Source organism: Vidua macroura, chromosome 6, assembly GCF_024509145.1.
Source record: "Vidua macroura isolate BioBank_ID:100142 chromosome 6, ASM2450914v1, whole genome shotgun sequence".
NCBI classification, from domain to species: domain Eukaryota; kingdom Metazoa; phylum Chordata; class Aves; order Passeriformes; family Viduidae; genus Vidua; species Vidua macroura.
The window spans coordinates 16,443,807-16,461,867 of NC_071576.1; the positions used below are offsets into that span (position 1 = coordinate 16,443,807).

General features: G+C 39.8%; 1 protein-coding gene across 1 annotated transcript in view; it reads left to right on the forward strand.

Annotated features, from left to right (window-relative positions):
- CCDC88C (coiled-coil domain containing 88C) overlaps positions 1–16,598 on the forward strand; it is a 96,116-nt gene extending 79,518 nt beyond the window's left edge. Inside the window, exons 21-31 of the mRNA XM_053979323.1 lie at positions 1,144–1,287; positions 2,671–2,857; positions 3,097–3,242; positions 4,440–4,529; positions 5,294–5,529; positions 9,480–9,662; positions 10,025–10,093; positions 10,868–10,936; positions 11,721–12,022; positions 12,988–13,203; positions 14,406–16,598. Of these exons, the coding sequence (XP_053835298.1) occupies positions 1,144–1,287; positions 2,671–2,857; positions 3,097–3,242; positions 4,440–4,529; positions 5,294–5,529; positions 9,480–9,662; positions 10,025–10,093; positions 10,868–10,936; positions 11,721–12,022; positions 12,988–13,203; positions 14,406–15,419 (2,656 nt within the window). The 3' untranslated portion in view covers positions 15,420–16,598. The remainder of the gene's footprint in view (positions 1–1,143; positions 1,288–2,670; positions 2,858–3,096; positions 3,243–4,439; positions 4,530–5,293; positions 5,530–9,479; positions 9,663–10,024; positions 10,094–10,867; positions 10,937–11,720; positions 12,023–12,987; positions 13,204–14,405) is intronic.
- The last annotated feature ends 1,463 nt before the right edge of the window (positions 16,599–18,061 follow it).

Genomic DNA, 18,061 nt, shown 5'->3' on the forward strand with positions numbered 1-18,061 from the left:
TTGTGTTTTAAAATTGCTTGGAAGAATATTTTTCCATTATTGACACAGATGTATCTGATAGTTCAGGAAAATACCCTTTTATTATGGTGACCAAAAATTGTGCTGTTGACTTTTGACATTGACTGCACCAATGGCCCTGGTGGCTTCTGCTGGTGTGTATGGGCGCAGATTCTGACAGAAGCCACCAGAGGGAAAAAAATACCTGAGAACAGCTTGCTGCCTCGTGCAGTGATTTCAGTCTACCCCGTTCTTCTCAGTGTTTTCTGGATGCAGGTGGTGTAGCACCTCAGAGAGGCTGAACCTGCCTAATCCATGCCTGGGCTAAATACCAGGGAAGTTGTTTCACACCTAGGTTACTTTAGCATTCCAGAGATCAAAATTAAAGACACAGTTGATGGCATCAGCCCTCTCTCTCTCCCCACCTCCCTGCCCTGAATGGTTTATGCACAAGTTATATAAACCAAATAATAGTGGAAGCCTGGATGTGAACACTGGTTTTGCTCCTGGTTTTTTCACTAGTGAGTAAATAGAGCAACTCAAGCAGGTGAGTCAGCCTCTGCTTAAGGTGTTTTGCTGTCAACTCACTGAGACCTCATCATCTGTCTGGAATATGCAGGACATTAGTAGATGTGCAGGATGCTATTAGCTATGCATATAACCTAATATGGATTAGGTGGCTACCTAACAAAATCTTGCTCATTGCACTGTTTCCTGTTGCTTTTTGGGAGCTACTTTCTAGTCAGGTTTTTAACTCTTGCCACTGTCAATTATTTGTGACTGGGATTGCAGTTTAGCAGTGTAGTTTCCACTCATTTCAGAATCTCATGCTTTTACTAAATGACCAGAATCTGAAAATGAAGTACGATTCTGGCAATTGTGTTCCAGTTTCCTTAGAAAATACCTTTCTTTTTTTGTCCTAAAGTCTTCTCTGCTGACTTGTATACTAAGTTGAATTTTCATGCATAGTATTGAATTCTTCAGCTTTGGTAGAAGTTAAACCACATAAATGTGGATGAAATAAATGAAACTGGGAAAAAAAAAGATGCTTTCTAATCATTGTGGTATTACCTATTAAAAATATTAACCCAGAGGAAGAAAAATGTTTAAATGAAAGCTGAGTGTGTGCTGTTCTTCCTTCTGCAGATACAACAGTTTAACGAAACACAAAGCAGAATTAGAAGAGTTGGAATTAGTTTTAAAAACTGAGAGAGAGGTTTTGCAACAAGAGAGAAGATCAAATGCAATAACCACTGGGGAAAATCAGAAGCTGAGGGAGGAACTGGACAGGTATGGCTCCTTTGCTACATTGTTGTATATCTCAATTAAAAGTCACTTATGCAAAACACAGATGTGTTGCATTAGCTCTGAAGTACCTTCATATAACATGTCTGTTCCTTTTTCTCTATTCTGGTATTGTTAATTTGGTAATTTTTACTTGATAAAGATTGTCAGCTTCATGGATACTGTCAACCAATACTGTTATTTGGTGCTTTAGACCTGGGACCTTTGCTCATACAAAATAAGCTTCCACATGCGGTTGGTTCAGTTTAGAAGCATTTTCTGCAATGCATTGTTTCCAAGCAGTTGCCTTTAGGCAGAGCTACAAATGCCCAACACTCCCAGATTATACTGGGTATTTTCCCCTTGAGGAGCACTGGTTTATGTTTTTTACACAATATGATTTTAGCTCTAGGAGTTACCATTGTTTATTTTCTGCCACCCAGAGAAAACTGCCATTCCTGTTATTAAAAGCAGTGTTAGAGACTCTTGTTCACTGGGTAGCTGTTAACTTACGGCAGAGCCCCTTTCGAGAGCCACACCCAAAAACCTCCCTGTAGCCTTGTTCATACTACAAAGGTGTTTTGAGAATCTATTTGGTATAAATAAGGGGCCAAGACCACATCAAGTTAAAGCAATGTCAGGTTGAATCATATTTAAAAATCACATTTTAAGTTGAGCTACAATTGTACAAGTGTACTTTAGAACAGTGCAGAGCTCTCGAGAGATTTTCTCAGGTTTGCTCTTTCTAATTCATTTTCTTAGGGATAAAGATGTTGCATAATGTTGATTGCAGGGCTGGCAGAGAGCCAGGCTTATCTGTCAGCAGATACAGAACTTAATCTATTCATTTAGTTATTTAATGTTATATCTTCATGATTTGCAGACATTTTTAGATTTACCTAACAGCGTAAAATTGGTTTGACTCTTAACTTCCCAAGAAAACTCACTTCCTTGTCAACCCAGGACACTATGCTACTACAGTGTTGCACACTTCAGGACAGTTAAATGCTCATATTTCATGCATCAGGATAAAAAAGTAACTTGTGAGTTTTCTTTATGTGTGCCAAATACATATCCTTTATATCCAAATGCTCTTAAATACATTGTGCTCCAGAAATCTGTGGTGTGTTTCTTACATATTGAAGAAATAGCAGTTTAATTTTTCATGTATTTTCTTTCAGTTCTTTTGTAAATTTGAAATTTCTTATAATGTTACCACTGCTTCTTAATAAAATTTTATGAAATGCTTAGAGTAAAAATGTCTTTAGGAGTTATTCTTTGGAACTATGTTTGATTTTGTGAGACCTGCAAACTGATGGTGTGGTCTTTGAATGTGAGGTCATTTCTGTAAAGTGTCTGTTATAAGCCTGCTGTCTTCTTCATGTTTAGGGTGAATTTCTTGCACAACCAACTAAAGGCAGAGTATGAAGGGCTCCATTCACACACTAAAGAGCTGAAAACTTCCTTGAACAACTCTCAGCTGGAGCTGAATCGATGGCAAGCTCGCTATGATGAGCTGAAAGAACAGCACCAATCCATGGATATCTCTCTGACCAAGCTGGATAACCACTGTGAGGTGAGTAGCTGTAGATACCCAGCTACAGCTGCTTTTGGGTTGGAGAGCTGCTTCACACATTCATTGTGTGAAGTTTTGACATGCTGTATATAGAAGGTCAAACTATGTGACAACACGCCCATATAGTTTGAAGTGTATAGGTTTTTATTTTAGGTTACCATGCTATTGTGTTATCTTGATTATGGTGCACTCCAGGGAAGCCAGATGAAGAGGAAAGATTAATTTGTCTTGTTTAATAGCTCCTGTCCCGACTAAAGGGAAATCTGGAAGAAGAAAATCATCATCTCCTGAGTCAGATTCAGATGCTGAGCCAGCAGAATCAGATGTTGTTGGAGCAGAACATGGAGAGCAAGGAGCAGTACCATGAAGAACAGAAACAGTACATGTAAGAAAAAAGAGATTTGCATTGTGAGACCATAAGTAATCTAGACACATATAGAATACAAATAATCTATCAGGACTAGAAGAGCAGGCAGCGGAATGATAGGCCTTTTTGATACCTGTTGGAAAAAGGGATGTTTGGTAGGAGATAAGTGTAATGGGAGAAAGCAGAAAATGTTTCCACACTGCCTTACTGCAAAGGGTTGTTAACAAAACACCTGGGCAAATACAGTTCTTTTCAAATAATACAGATGAACCTATGTGGAAAATGCAGTTAAAAAAGATGGAATGCTAAACCCAGTGGTACTTCTCAAAGAAGAGGAGGTTGGGAAAGAGTTTTTTAAGATTTTGGAAAACAGCCAAGTTGCAACAAAAATATAATCTTATGACAGTAATTTTATATTTAAGTTCCTGAAGAATAGCAAATATTCATACTCCTCTTGCTTTTTTCATTTGCATTTCAAGAAATACCTGTTTTGATGTTGTTTTTAAGGATACAGACATCAACATGAGTTGCTGTGTCCTTCATACACAGGTTGACACGGTGAAGTGAGATAGCCCTGTTTAAAGATACTGTGTGTTTACAAAGAATCCTCTTTTCACTGCAGTGAACTTCTTTTATAGGTATGAAAGAAGAAAGAAAAATGTTCTTAATCCCAAGAATTTTAGTTTAAGCACATCAGGATGATGCGGGAGTACTGAGTTGAGTTTTATAGCAGTACTGGCTTACATGGTTGAAGTGTTAGAAATTGTTTGCTGAAATAGGCTGAATACAGTTCATATGTACTCTGATCTGTATCAGATATCTGGTGTCTGACTGTTCTATGACGGAAGTACATTTACCTTACTACTTGAATGAAAATAGGATTTGCCATCTTCCACTGTGTCAAAAAAATAATCAGTAAAAAATACGGTTAGTCTTAATACCCACCAAACAAAATCTGCCTGAGATATTAGTTAATAATCTTGCACCTCTATCTACTGTTGTTCTTTTACCTTTCATGCTTTATTGCACAAAAATCACCCATCAGCATGGTTGGTAGACTTCTGCATTTGTCCTCTCAAAACAAATTGTGAATCCTGAAGGTTCAGGATAAGAAGATATTTCAGTCTCTTTCTTCTCTTGGTGGCTTTTGGGTCTTCAGTTTTTTCATGATGTTTGATTTCATACAGACTCAGAATATGCTTTTCCCCCTCACAGTGATAAATTGAATGCCTTAAGGAGACATAAGGAAAAACTTGAAGAGAAGATAATGGATCAGTACAAGTTCTATGATCCTGCTCCAAAAAAGTAAGTTCCATGTGGATTCAGTTCTGCCGTGCGGATCACTGAGGGCAAGAAAGGGCTTTCCATAACTGGGGATAACAGAAACTTCATCTGAAATAAGGGTGGTGTCGTTTCCACTTGTCTCTTCCCTCTCACTGCAAGACATTCCCAGAAGTACCAGGTTGTGTTAATGTAGAGTACAGGGCCTCATGTGGGGCCCTCTGTATTAATACAAGAATCTGAAACTCCAAAATTAATTGGGAAAGAACCACTTTGCTCCCAGTATGGTGACTAAGGAGCTTTCAGAGCTGCTCTTTCAAAGCAAGGGATAACCAGTCTGTTGGAGAAAAGGGACTTAAAATTATAGTAAGAACAACAAAAAAGAGTCAAATTAATTCCACCGTACATAGTTCTGACTGATAACTTTAGCAAAGAGGCTTCAAAGCAGCTTTCATTTTTCCTCCTCAGTCTGTTCCTGTAGTGGAGTTTGTCACACTGTAAGAATATCTTAGGTAGTCCATATGTGTAGTTTAGATTTCTAGCAGAGAGAACAGTTGTCTTTCTCACATTTCTCATGCTAAAGAAATATTTCTGTAAAAGTAATTTTGACTTCAGTAGAGAAATGGATCTCAAGTGTTGTGAAATTCATGGTGCATTTTTTTAACCAATTCATGGCAGTAAACAAAAAATGTAGGATGATTTGATGGCTTTAGCACAGCTCTAAACTTCTTTGGGGAGTATTTCTTGTAGCATTTTCTGAATTCCATTCACAAAACATGCTTTATCAGGAAAAACCCCTGGATTGGAGCCAGAGCCTTAGTCAAATTAATCAAGCCAAAGAAGGAGACTCCAAGGGAGCGGTTGAAACCAGCAGCAGAAAGCTCCACATGGCATTCTGAATCCCCAGAGATGGTAAACTCTCCATCTGCCTCCCAAAAACACCAACACGAGGCTCAGGATAATACTTCTCAAGGGTCAAACCCTGTGGAAGAGAGAGAGAACCCTGGGTGTTCTTCAAACAAAGGTAAGGAATGCCCAGCCTAAATTCATGACCTGAAAATGGTTTTAAAAAGATTTAATATATAGGATATGTTTATGCCAAATCACATTCTATTTTCTGTCCTTTTTTTGTTTGTTTTGGGTTTTTTTGGTGGGGTTTTTTGTTTTTTGGTTGGTTTTGGGTTTGGTTGGTTGTTTTTTTTTAGTACAAGAGAATTTTAGTATACATAAAACCCCAAACTATAAATTTGAGTAAATGCTAGAAGATAATAGGTTTGGTTTTGTTTGAGTTTGCTTTCTTCCTTTTACCTACTACTTCTCCCTTTGGTTTCTCTTTGTCCAGGTGTATTGCCTGTTACTGAATAAGTTGGTTCTAATACTTCATTTACTGGGGTTTTGCAGCAAAGAAATTAAAGCTGGATTATGGAATAGTGTGTGGTTCAGGCTCTTTGAGGGGTATGAGCTGGCTGGCAGCCACTGCCAGCAGGTGGTGCACGTGCAGAACAAATAACCAATTTATTGTAAATAACAAATTTATCATAATGTGATGATTTTGGAGGACAATACCATGTTTTGATTTAGAATTAAACTAGGAATTTTTTCATGTAAAATGATGAATTTTTTTTAACACTAAGGAATATGTAAGGAGGATGGAATGATTTTCTGTTAAGTTAGTTTATACAGTAAATCAGATGTTCCTAATTATGGGAAATTTAAAGTAAAGTTTCTCAAAATAAATACTCTTCATCCTTCTTAAAGGTAATATATATGTCCCAACTCTGTTTATTCTATTGAGATAATTTCTGTCAGCTTCTATATACAGATTGTTATATTCCAGGAATACTTTCCAAGAAGCAATTTTGAAATTGATATTTGAATACTGATTCTTGTCTTTCCACTGTGGGGGTCAGGAAACAGAAGGGGAGTAGCTGAGAAGAGAACTCTTGTTATAAACTACTGCAAATACCTGTCTGTCTGAAGGTTTTGTTTTGATTGGGTAAATCCCTTTCTCTATTCTAATTCTTTGAGGTCATTTATTCGCTTAAAGTAAAAACAGATGTGATGTTTTATGGAATAAGCTCATGCGTATGATTCCATGTGTTTAACATGCATCCTAAGTTCAGCATGGGAAGCTGGGCTTGGGTTGCTGCAGAACAAGGCCCTTGTAAAGTGCCAGAGACAAGGGAGAGTCTCTGGGGCTTCATTCATTTTATATTACGTGAAACATCAAAACTTGTGTGGAGATGGGGCTCACCAATACTAAAGCCTAGAAGACATCTAGGAAATTTGAGTGTGTTATCACTGAGTAACATGTACACCAATTTAATTTTATATTATAAAGCAAAAACATTTTGAATTATCTAACAGTAATTTCTTAGTGGACTTGCTTAAATATTGTGTGTATGCGTTAATCTATGCCTTAATCTGAATCAGATTAGATATGTTTAGCTATGCATTCATCAGTCCTCCATTATAGGTGTTGGTCATTGTTTTAGACTTTTCTGTTTTTACTGGTTGTATAGTCTTTAATCTGTGTTAAGGCATTTTAAGTTTTATTTATAAGGCTTTTTTATTTTACTATTTTTTTTTTCTTCTTCTTTTTGGGATACCTGGGTGATAACAATTTAGCTGCACAGCGCAAAAAGATTGCCTTTTTGAGAAGCAAAAGCAAGGATAAAGAAAAATCTCCTAAGTCTCCATCGAATCATCAGTCTTTCTCTAATCGACTCCGGTTCTGGTCTTCTTCCGACATCCCATCCTCTCCTAATGAAATTCTTTCTTTCCCGGAACTGGGAGTTTTCTAACACCTTCTCTGTAGCATTTATCTTCATTCATTTCTGACAAATGAAAAAAAAAAAACAAAAAAAAAAAAAAAAAATCCCACATGCCATAAAAGCACGCACATTGATAGAGACACTCAGCATGTCTATACAATACTCTAAATACAAGCAAAGATTAGTGAACATGGACTTAATTTTTCCAGTAGAAGATGAATCACTATTGCACACTGTGGATCATTTCTTCAATGCAGCACACTTTAGGGGACCTCCAGGCATACAGTTTGCGTATGTATATTGGCTGTGGTGCATGTTGTAAGTAAGTGAAGTTGCTATTTGCTTCAATATTTTCTTGCAGTCATGTACTTGCATTGTGTCCAGTTAAAGTGTTGAACTGATTTGCTGTTGCTGTGCTTTCTACAGTGTGGTAGGGTAGTCCTACTAAAATAAAAATACATTCTCAAGCTCTAGAGATTTTTCCAATAGTCTGTGCTACTAAATTATTTTAAAAGGCAGGTTTTTTAACACCTTTTTGTGCTTTTAAGTAGTCTAGCTTTGAATATAGAATAGAAGCTACTGGAAAAATTATTCTTAGCGAAGTGTCTTGATGCTCACATTCAGACCTGATATTTAGCAAGGTTTTGTACTTCTAATTAAGAAAATTCATCTTGAACTGAGCTGATCTTTCAGTTTCTTCTGCTTCAGTTTCAACACATTTTTTTGGAAGAAGAATGTTAATTTGTTCTCTTAAGGCTGGGAATAACCTTCATTAATCCATTGCCCAGAATTCTTGTTGCCTAATATTCATGACCTGGTAGCTTCTGAAATGAATGTGCAGGTCCAGTCGTCCCCCAACCGTTAGAGAATTGAATGCAGCATGGACAGTGGGGCTCAGCAGAGAGGCCAGAAGATCTTGTTTCCCTTCCCATTCTGAGAATTGTCCCCAGTGGCACAATGAGGGACTCTGACAGAACAGCCTGTTTTTTGTTGCCCATCTGGGGATTTGTGGAGAACATTAGTATCCAGGGCAATTAATTTTTGTCGTCCATGGAAGGTGTTAAGTGTCACAAAGTCAATTAGAAGTACAGATTTTGCATGTGAAGCTTTAGCTAGTAGTTGCCCCTGCAGGCATGGCATATGTTTCAATTCTGAGAGCAAGTGCTGGCCCAGTCTGTGGAGCCATGCAGACCTAGGGAGAAAATACTGTTCGTGAATGAAGTCAGCTTCCAGGGGCCATCTAGGATGACAGCACATTGGTCCATTTCTCTAATACAACTTCACAGCTGCTCTGTGCTTTGAACTGTCTGTCCATTGTCTCTGAAAGTTGTTTATTTCGACTGCTGCACTCTGCTGCATTTTCAACATTTAGTTTCTGTTACTTAATCAAGAATTCCATAGAAATATATAAAATCTAGAATCTTGCATCTAATTAGGTGTGTTTTCTGCAGTAAATTGTTTAAATTTTGTTCTATGTGTGCCTTAAAGCCTTACATTGACATTACAAGAAATTAATTAACCTGATTCATCAGTAGAAAATAATTTTTCAGATTCTTAATCTAAATAATACTCTAGCAGACAGTTTTTGTTGTTCTCCTGCTAAGATCCCAGGAACTCCACTTGAAAATCATTGCACCAGGACATTGTAAGAGCAGAGTTTCAACCTTGTAAAGACTGAGCTCTTACCCTCAGCAAAGATATAAACCTGAAAGCAGTTAGCTTAGTGCACGGATCATGATAGATAATTTTCAAATCAGCATTATTTTTCTTTGAGTAAGAGCATGACTACTGTCACTCTTTCCCTATTCTATTTTATTACTGAAGTAAGTTCTTATAAAATGCACCTGCAAGGAATAATGTTATGGGAATTTCACACCTCACTTATCTTTTCTGGATTCATGTCTTTGCTCCTTTTCTTCCTACTTTCACAGTAATTGTTGCATGTATAATATCAACCCTCCCACCAGCACTAAGCAGCCCTTGTCACTCCCACACTTTACAGAGAGCACACATGATTGACAAGCTGGTGGCAGAAATTTCCTATCCACTTCTGCACTGTTTATGGAAAAGCTTGCCAAACTAGCGCCTCTGTTGTGCAGTTTCTTTGTGCCTGTTTGTCATGTTTGTATGGGCAGATAAATACAAATCCCCTAATGCTATTTTTCATTGAGTCTTATTCATTTACCTCTCTCCCCACCAGTGCTAATGGACCTAAAGCAAAAAAGGAATTCCCATCACGGAGGCAGCAATGATAATGCTGAAATCTCAGCAGACTCTGCAACAAAACCCAGCTCTGTGGAAATGGGTCCCAGGACTTACTCAACCTCAGCTATTCACGTGCACACTTCCACCCCCATCTCCCGGCTCCAGAGCAGGCCAAAAGGTGTGTGTGCATTTGATACAGCAACTGGTAGTGGCAGGCAGGCTGCTTCATAGTTCCTGCAAGGCTACAAGTGGCATTCAAGTACAAAACCAGAGCACTAATGTTTTCACTCCTGCTTTATCTGCTGAATGGTTTAATTAAGGAGGTGTGGGGTTTACTTACTCTTGTAATGTCATCAACTTGGCAGAGCATATTTGAGTGTCAGTTCTTCAGTGGTTCCCTGCCCAGTGTTTAGAAGATGGATCTATAAAACCCTCTTGATCACCTCAGTCTTCTACACTGCTAGAATGTGTTGGAGATGGACCTGAAGGATTAACCTTTCTGTGTTCAACTGGCCTTTTAAGTTTTATGTTCTTTTCCAGGCTATAATTCAGAAGATAATCTCTGTGAACAGTCCCCGGAGGTGGAGTTTGCAAGCACCAGACGGCATGGTAAGCTTGTAGCATGTGTGAGTGTTCTAAACATCTGCATTAAGACTTGTTTCATTGCATCCACGTGAGCAGTCCTGGAGTGTTCTGGTTGCATTTTTATTACAGAAGAAGGTGTAGTAATTCAGCACCATTTTGGGAATGGGATTCTAACTGCTTCTAGTTTTCCGTTGAAGCTTTTAATGGGTGTTTTGCCAAAATTAAATTTCAAAACAATGCTGGCATTGAAGCAAGTTGCCTTCCACCACCAACACACCTTTTAATGCATGTCCTACAGATTAGTTGCTGATTTTTCTGGAGAATATTTAATTCCTTCCTTAAGGGAGTGAATCAGCAGTAAGAGAAATTTGGTGTGGGGCTTGTGGATGCAGTGGGAATGCTGTTGAAGCAGCAGCACTGCCTGCTTAGAGACTGCGGAAAACTGAATTTCCAAGCTGGCCACCTCCAGCTCCTTCCAAAGAAAATTGAAAAAGAGACAGCAACTTATTGTTGAACTTTTTCAGTATCTGCATTACTTTATAGTTACTGTAAAAATCCAGTACATATTTCTTTGTGCAAAAAATGAGATAAGCAAGATGGATCCTAAACAACTTGAAAAATGAAGATGTTTTCTACTCTGTCCAGAGTTTGGCATCCCGTGTGTATTATGTTATTAATGTTTTCAAAGTGACTTAGTTGCACAGGTCCTATTTTCAGAAGGGAGACTGTAGCCAAGTCTTTTAGAGAATCAGAGGTACTTAAGATCTGTTTGTTCAATGCTTGATTTGTGTTTTTCAGTGTCCAGGCCAAACAGTTTAGAGAGCAGTAGGAACGCTTCCAGCAGTAGTTCACCTCTCAATTTGAAAGGTAAAGCTTTTACAGCTGAGTTGTGACAAACAGGAAGTGAAATTCTGTGAAACTGTGTGTAAAATGCCATTTTCCTTCCAATTAATTTTGAAGACTTGTTTTGAAATGGTAGTGATTATGCAATCTGGACGTGGCTGTCTTGGGAATCAAAACTGCTGGCAAGAAGTGCTTTTCTAAGATTGATTCTGGCAAGGGGTGGCTTTTAAGGCAGACAGTCGGGTTTTGCTTCAGTCTGACTGGCATCATATTGTGGGAAATATCAGGCTACTCTTAGACTCTCTACAAAAAGAGATCTCTGTGGTTCTTACTCTGCACACAGCTTATGTATAGAATCAGTGTGCTCTGGAGATTTGCTTTTGCAAATTGTGCATCCTTGAAGAATGCCAAGAGACCTGATACTGTGGAAAAATCTACTTTCTGCTTTTCCACGGTCAGGTTCTAGCTCTCAGATCACACAGCCAAGACTGGGTGATCTTTCTATGGCACACAGGTTGTAAAGAGGCACCCCAGTATTATCTTACTAATAGAAGGCTTATTAGCCTCCAGTGGTATTTTTATTCTTTGGTGAAGTAGTTGTGCTTGTTTGAGGTGCTGTAAGATATTTAGTCATCCTGATTTTTCAAAGCTGTAATTGATTTGAGCTCTGTAGGAGAAAAAATGAAGGTAAAGAATGCCACCCAGTCTGTGTGGAAACAGCCCTGGATGAGAAGTTCCTACCTGAGCTTGAAATCTACTGAAATCATGTCAGACCAGGGTCCTTAATGGTATTTATGCTTCTCCTCAGGTTCCTTAGACCATATCCATGGTAGAACTGAGAGCCTCAGCAGTGAAGATATGGTACCAAGCCGAGAGGCACCAGTCTTGCTCCGAGATACGTATTCCCTTCACTCTGCTGCTGCTTTCTTAAGCCCTGGCAGCAGGCATGAGTCCTCCTCCCACAGGAATGGTTTGATGTCCACTGATATACCTCAGAGGAGCAATCCATCCCAGTCTCACACAGGCAGGCAGCGATCTGCCTCACCTGGCAGTGAGATGGTAACTTTGGAAGAGTTCTTGGAAGAGAGCAACAGGCTGTCTCTACCAAGTGTAAGTAAATAGAGCTAGATAGCCCATTTCAGATGTTGAAAAACTGTTCAAAGCTGATTTAGGAGGATGAGGGCATAGGGAAGGAAACAGAGACAAGATGATCCTTGTTCATTTATACAAGTACTATCAAATCTTGCAAAACAAATGAGACAGTTTCAATAACTAAGGTAAAATTAGCTTTCATATAGCACTCTGCTAATTTATTTTTGTTTATCAGCTATGGCAAGTCAGATAATCCACTGCAAGTACTCTGTATTGGACTGCTGGAGCTTTTTGCTAACAAATAATTGTGGTCAAGGTTTTGTATCATCAGTTCCCAGCTCCAGGTATCTTTATTTATAAACTGGTAAGTTTTCTGTGTAATTTTCAGCTGCTAAATCTATAATTAGGAATGATAACCTATAATAGTTTTCAGTTGAAGTGCAAAATATGCAGTTGTTAAAACCATCTGAAAAAAATCTGAAAATATCAGTGTGTTTGAGAAAGGCCACTTTTCTTGCAGAAGGAAGTTTTTGATTCTTTCACCATGTTTGCGTGTGAAACCTATTGGTTCAATGATTGCAACAATATGTTGCACATTGAAGTGCTTTTTTCAGGAACTAAATGTTTGTTTTCAAGATAGCATTTGTGTTTCACTGCTCAGACATGCTGTACAATAGTAAGGGAGTGCACTATTGAACAGGTTAATATCTTAAAAACAGTTAATTGATAGTGTAAGTGAATAGAGATTTCTGTTTTATGAATGCCTTGGTAAAAGTAATGAAATCAGCAGAGCTGTGTTATTTCATGGCATCAGTAAATTCTGGTCCTTGAATTTTCACAGTAATGTTGAAATATACCTCCTACTCCCTCATTACCCCAAGTACAATTCTTAGCTTTTAGAGATGTTTAAAATTACTACTTTGTGTGTCTGTAACTACCTGACCATGTCCATTTTCATTCTTTGTCATCCTGTTCCTTTTCAGCATCGGCGCAGTTTAAATGAGAGTGAAATGATTTCATTACACCAATTTCTGTTAGAAGCTGATGCACTGTATCCCTCTTGCTACTCCCCATGTCCTTCCATTCATCAGGAACATTCGCAGTCACTTGAATTGGTCCTCAGTGTTTCATATCCCGACAGCATGAGGCACAGAACAGGCAGGGGAAATAGGAGATCTGCTTCATTCTATATCCCCAGGGTATCCATTGTTCTTATTATGAAGGCAACAGCTCCTGACTTACCACAGCTTTTGCTAGCATATTAATACCTATAGAAGCATACTGTAACTCCTAGTTGTTACTTTAAAGGCTGCCGGATCACTTGCATTAATTGCTTATAAAGTATTTGCAGCATTCATGTTGCAGCACTGCAGTTCATACATGCATGTTTTTGGAGGACTCGTCATTCTGTAATGCTAATGTCCGTAACAGCTGTTTGAATAAAGTTAAAAATAACCCTAACACTTTAACACTTAGTTGAACTAAGAAATCTTCACACTGCACTATTACCATTGATGGTGTTTGCTTTTGGAAAACGAGTTTTTTGACTGGAAGAAATATTTGGAACACGAGTGAAATAAGTGTATTAAGCTTTAAACATGCTCCCTAGAGAAGAGTAAAGAAGTAAATTTCATGAGCTTGTTCAGCATTGTTGTTTGTAGTGACAGTATGTCCCTTAACTGTTCTGAGCATGTCTTTTACTAATAGTACAACGGCAACTGATCAAACATCACCATTTTTGGATTGCATGGACCATCCACATTAAATACTCACTGTATATTTTCTTTTACTGCCAGGTTAATTGTCTGACTTGAAATTTGCAAGTTCATTGTAGGCAAACAATTTTTGTACATTTCATTGTATTGTACATGCAGCTCTTAACATACACAGTATATTGAACGGGAGAGGTGAAGGGAATCAATGGAGAAGGAATGAAATTTTTTTGTAATGCTAGCACATCTCCCCAAGGTATTGACTTCTGTTACATTCCTGAAGTTACAGTAGAGAGGTATCCAGATGAACTGTATTCTGGAATATGACAGGCATAATTGATATCTGCTGATACCAATGGCTGATGTCATCAATATGATATTGATGTTAAAGTGACAGTGGCTGATGTGAAAGGAAGCAAAAGAGCTGCTGTCCAGGTTGCAACCAAAATTATTTAAAAATTATGACAATTAACCTGGCAAACAAGGTTGTCACAATCTAATTACAATAATCACATTATTCCTTGAGCTGGGTTTATACCCATTTTAAACATTCATCTCTTCTGTTTCCACTGTTACTGTGTTTGGTTTAAATTAAGTGGAAAGGAAGATTTTGTGACTACAGAGTTCTGCATGATTCTTTAAACAAAATGTGTTGTCATTAACGTGACATGCATATTCTCTCACACCAGGACACCTCCACTAACAGAGATGACTTGCTCGGCGATTATTTTAGGAAAGCAAATGAGCCTTCAGCTACTGGAAACTTGCTGGTTCAGCCATCCAGAAAGGAGGCTGCTAAGATGCCCACTAGTCTTGTTGCTCCAACTGTGAAGATGGCCATGGCTGGTGAAGAAGGAAGAATGGCTAAGCCTGACAATTACATGAAGCCAAACCTCAGACAAGTTGAACCTGATGCTCTGGCAAACCCCCAAGGGTCCCTTAAGCTTCCTCACCCAGCACAGCACCAGTCTGCCAGCGGGGTGCGGCAGATGGCCCAGCCTCAGCAGCCTGGAGCCGTGAGCAGGAGGAGTACGTCATTGAGCAGGGCATTCAGCTTGGCCTCTGCAGACCTCCTCAGGGCTGCTGGCCCAGAGGCCTACAGGCAGGAGAGCCCTCAGAAGTCAGGAGCAGAGCTGCGTGGGGGCAAGGACACTGTCTGTCAGAGCACCAGGGCTTCTGTGCCAGCGAGCTCCCAGGCACCCTTAAGAGAGAGGCCGCAGTCTGCAAAGGTGGCAGGTTCTGTGCAAGGTGTCGATTCCCGCTGTCGGCAGCTCGATACGAGGCGCCTTTCCCTGGTCCCACCAAAAGATGAGAGGCCACTCTCCTTCCATCAGTTCTCTGCCTCACCCACTGCATCCACCAGCAATCTGAATGTCCAGCAGCAAGAGCGTGTGAACCCCGGGCAACACTACTCATCTGCATCCCATACTCCCTCAAAAGTCAAACCCAAGTCAGCACCTCGTACTGAGGAGGTGGCCACAGTGGCCCCTGCCAGAGCTGTTTGCAGCAGCACTGAGGCAAATGCTTCCCCAGGACAAGGCCAGGGTGATGCCATACTTACCAAGTGCCAGGGTAAGCCGTTGGAAAGCAGCTCTGGGGCTGTAGAGGAGCCTGTGAGAGGAAACAGCTCCAACAGCACTCCTGGGTCTCCTGACCCCCAGGGGGATCAGCAGACGGTTTGGTATGAGTATGGCTGTGTGTAAGCCACAGGTGTAGCTGTAATGTGGGTGTTTGGTATGGCTAATGTCCAGGTACCATTTATCTAGACACTGTCAGGTCTTAAAAGGCATCACCTGTAGGTTGCTCTGAATATTCTCTGGGTACTGTTTCCTAGCTGGACAAAGTGTGATTAAGAAAATCAAGGAGCAAAACCCTAGTACTTCTGACACTGTTGTGCCTAAAACAAAGTGGAAGCCTGACCTAATCTCACAGCAAACTTGGCACCTGATTCTCACAGGTTCTGAGCATTCCCCAGTCCAGCAGAAGAGTAGCAGGGTCCTCTGTCATTGCTGCACTGTGCACCCTTTCTGCATGCATTAAAGAAAAGTTTCACAGGTCCTGTGTGTGCTAAACTCAGCCCCACCATTGGTAAATAACCATACTGAAAAGGTCATATGAAAGCCAGACTTCTCCCCCAAAGACAGAAGCAAATGCTTGACTTCAGAATGAAGATGAAGAGCAAAAGTGTGTGGCTTTAGCTATGGATCTGGTAAAATCTATTTTTCTAGCCACAGACACATCTTATAGAAGGTATTGTATAGACTTCAAGGGTCATATCTCAATCTTTCCCACTTGGGCTGTGTAAACACAGAAGCCAGCATAATTACCCCACTGCCTTCACTATAGCTGCAGCTCAGTGGATCCTTGACTCTGCAGAGTGGTGCTGCCTTTTGAAACTTGTTTTATCTTTTATACAAACACTGGAACTAATGCAGCCTTTCAGGGGAGATGCCATTTAAATTGCTAAGGTGGCATCTCATGTACAAAAGTGTCTTGTAAGTATGTATATAAGAAGCTCAAGTACTGTATAAGAATGCTGTGTAAATTGTATTATTACATTCTTGTGTGCATGACAGCCCACATCCTATGTGGGCTTTTGTCTTTTAGAAATCCTTGTTTGTCTCCAAGAACTTTTCTCAGTATAGAAAACAAAATAATTTTGTACACATGTGAAAAAAATATACTTTAAAAAAGTCTATTTATGTGCAAAGAAGTTCCTTGTATGTTTCTGTCCAGAGTGTCATCAGCTGCTTATGTATATATGATCAAATGTGTATCTTTAATTACATGTTTGTAAAGCTGTTATTCTTGCAATAGACTAAATCCTTTAAAAAATACTTGTTTTGCTTGTTCTGATTTAATTTAGTAAAAGATAAAACTGATTCATTTGATGTTTTTGTTATCTAATATGTAGCAATCCCCATTCTGAAAACTACAAAATTGTTTGTAATAAAGATTAAAAGAAAATAAGATTGATGTTCTACTTTTTGTCCTTGGAAAAATAGAAACCCCAAAAATGTGATTGACAGTGCTGGAGATCTGTCTGCAACAGCTCCTTAGTATTCATTTTCATGTCTACACGGTAAAGTTGTATTTGTTTTTATAACGTAGAAGGTGTACCAGGAGTTTTTTGTTTAATTGTAGCCTTCTTACTGAAGACTACAGGAGGGTTGAACATGCAAAAATAAGTGACTTGCAGTTCACTCTATAATTGGACTGTTAGATATTTATGCTTCTCAGAGCACTTCGGACGAGGGTAAACATGCTGTCAATTTTGACCAAGCTTGCATCTTGTATAGTCTATTTTGAACTTAGCTCTCAGGATGCCTTATGAAAGTGAGAAATTATTCATTTTACAACATGGAGAGAATGGCAAAAAAAAACCTTTCTGCCTTCTCTGCTATTTTAGTTGCAAACTATAGTTTTGCAACTAATTTAAAATTATATGTGCTATATGGCAATTTTAGAACATAGTGAATGTTCTTAGTAAACTGAAATTCTTCTTCCAGAAATTTTATCTCAAAATGGATTCTTAACCAGACCACTAAAGGTTCGAGACTGGTGTTTCTCCCTTGTTTCCGCCCCCTTTTGGAGGACACATGCAGGCTGGGCTGCTGAGGAAGTGATCTGTGCCTTGTTAGTTACTGTAGATCTGCTTTTGCTATAAATATCTGCCCACTGGCACAACTTAGTTGACAGTTTCTGAGTTATTTACAATTATTTATCTTCTCAGTTCTAGTGAGCTTGAATTAAAAAGTACTAAATACATTCGCAGTACCATTCAGATGTGGGATAATTCTAAATACAGACGTTATACCGTGGAACAGCTGTTGAAGCACACAGTGCTGTCTGTGGCCCTCGCTGCTCTCTGGCACTGTTAGAGGAGGTTTTGGTATAGGTGCCTGCCCTGCCAGGGCAGGTGCGGTTATTTTGCGATCTGCTGGGTTCATCAATGGCCAGCTGTTCCTGGCAGCCGCGGCGCCTCCCGGGCCCTGCTGCCCCGTGCGCTGCCGCGCCAGGTACGGAGCGGGCTGGGCGGGAAGGGCTGCCCTCAGCTCCGCGGCTGCTGAGCCTCGTCCTCCTGAGGCCCAGAGCCAGCGGTAGCATAAAACGCATTTTGGTGCCCGAGGGGGAGAAAGCAATTGTGTTTAGAGAGACAGAGATCGGCAAATCCTCCCGGAGTTGTGCCGGTGGAGGTGCAGTGAGGCACCAGCTTGCGTGAGGTGGGGAAAGGTGTTCCTGGGAGGGTAGAGGATGGCGCGGAGCTGCCCGAGCCTTGCTGGATGCCTTCCAAGAAATGAAGATGAAATTGCAGCAGTTCCACTCTGCAGCTTGTGCGGCCGGG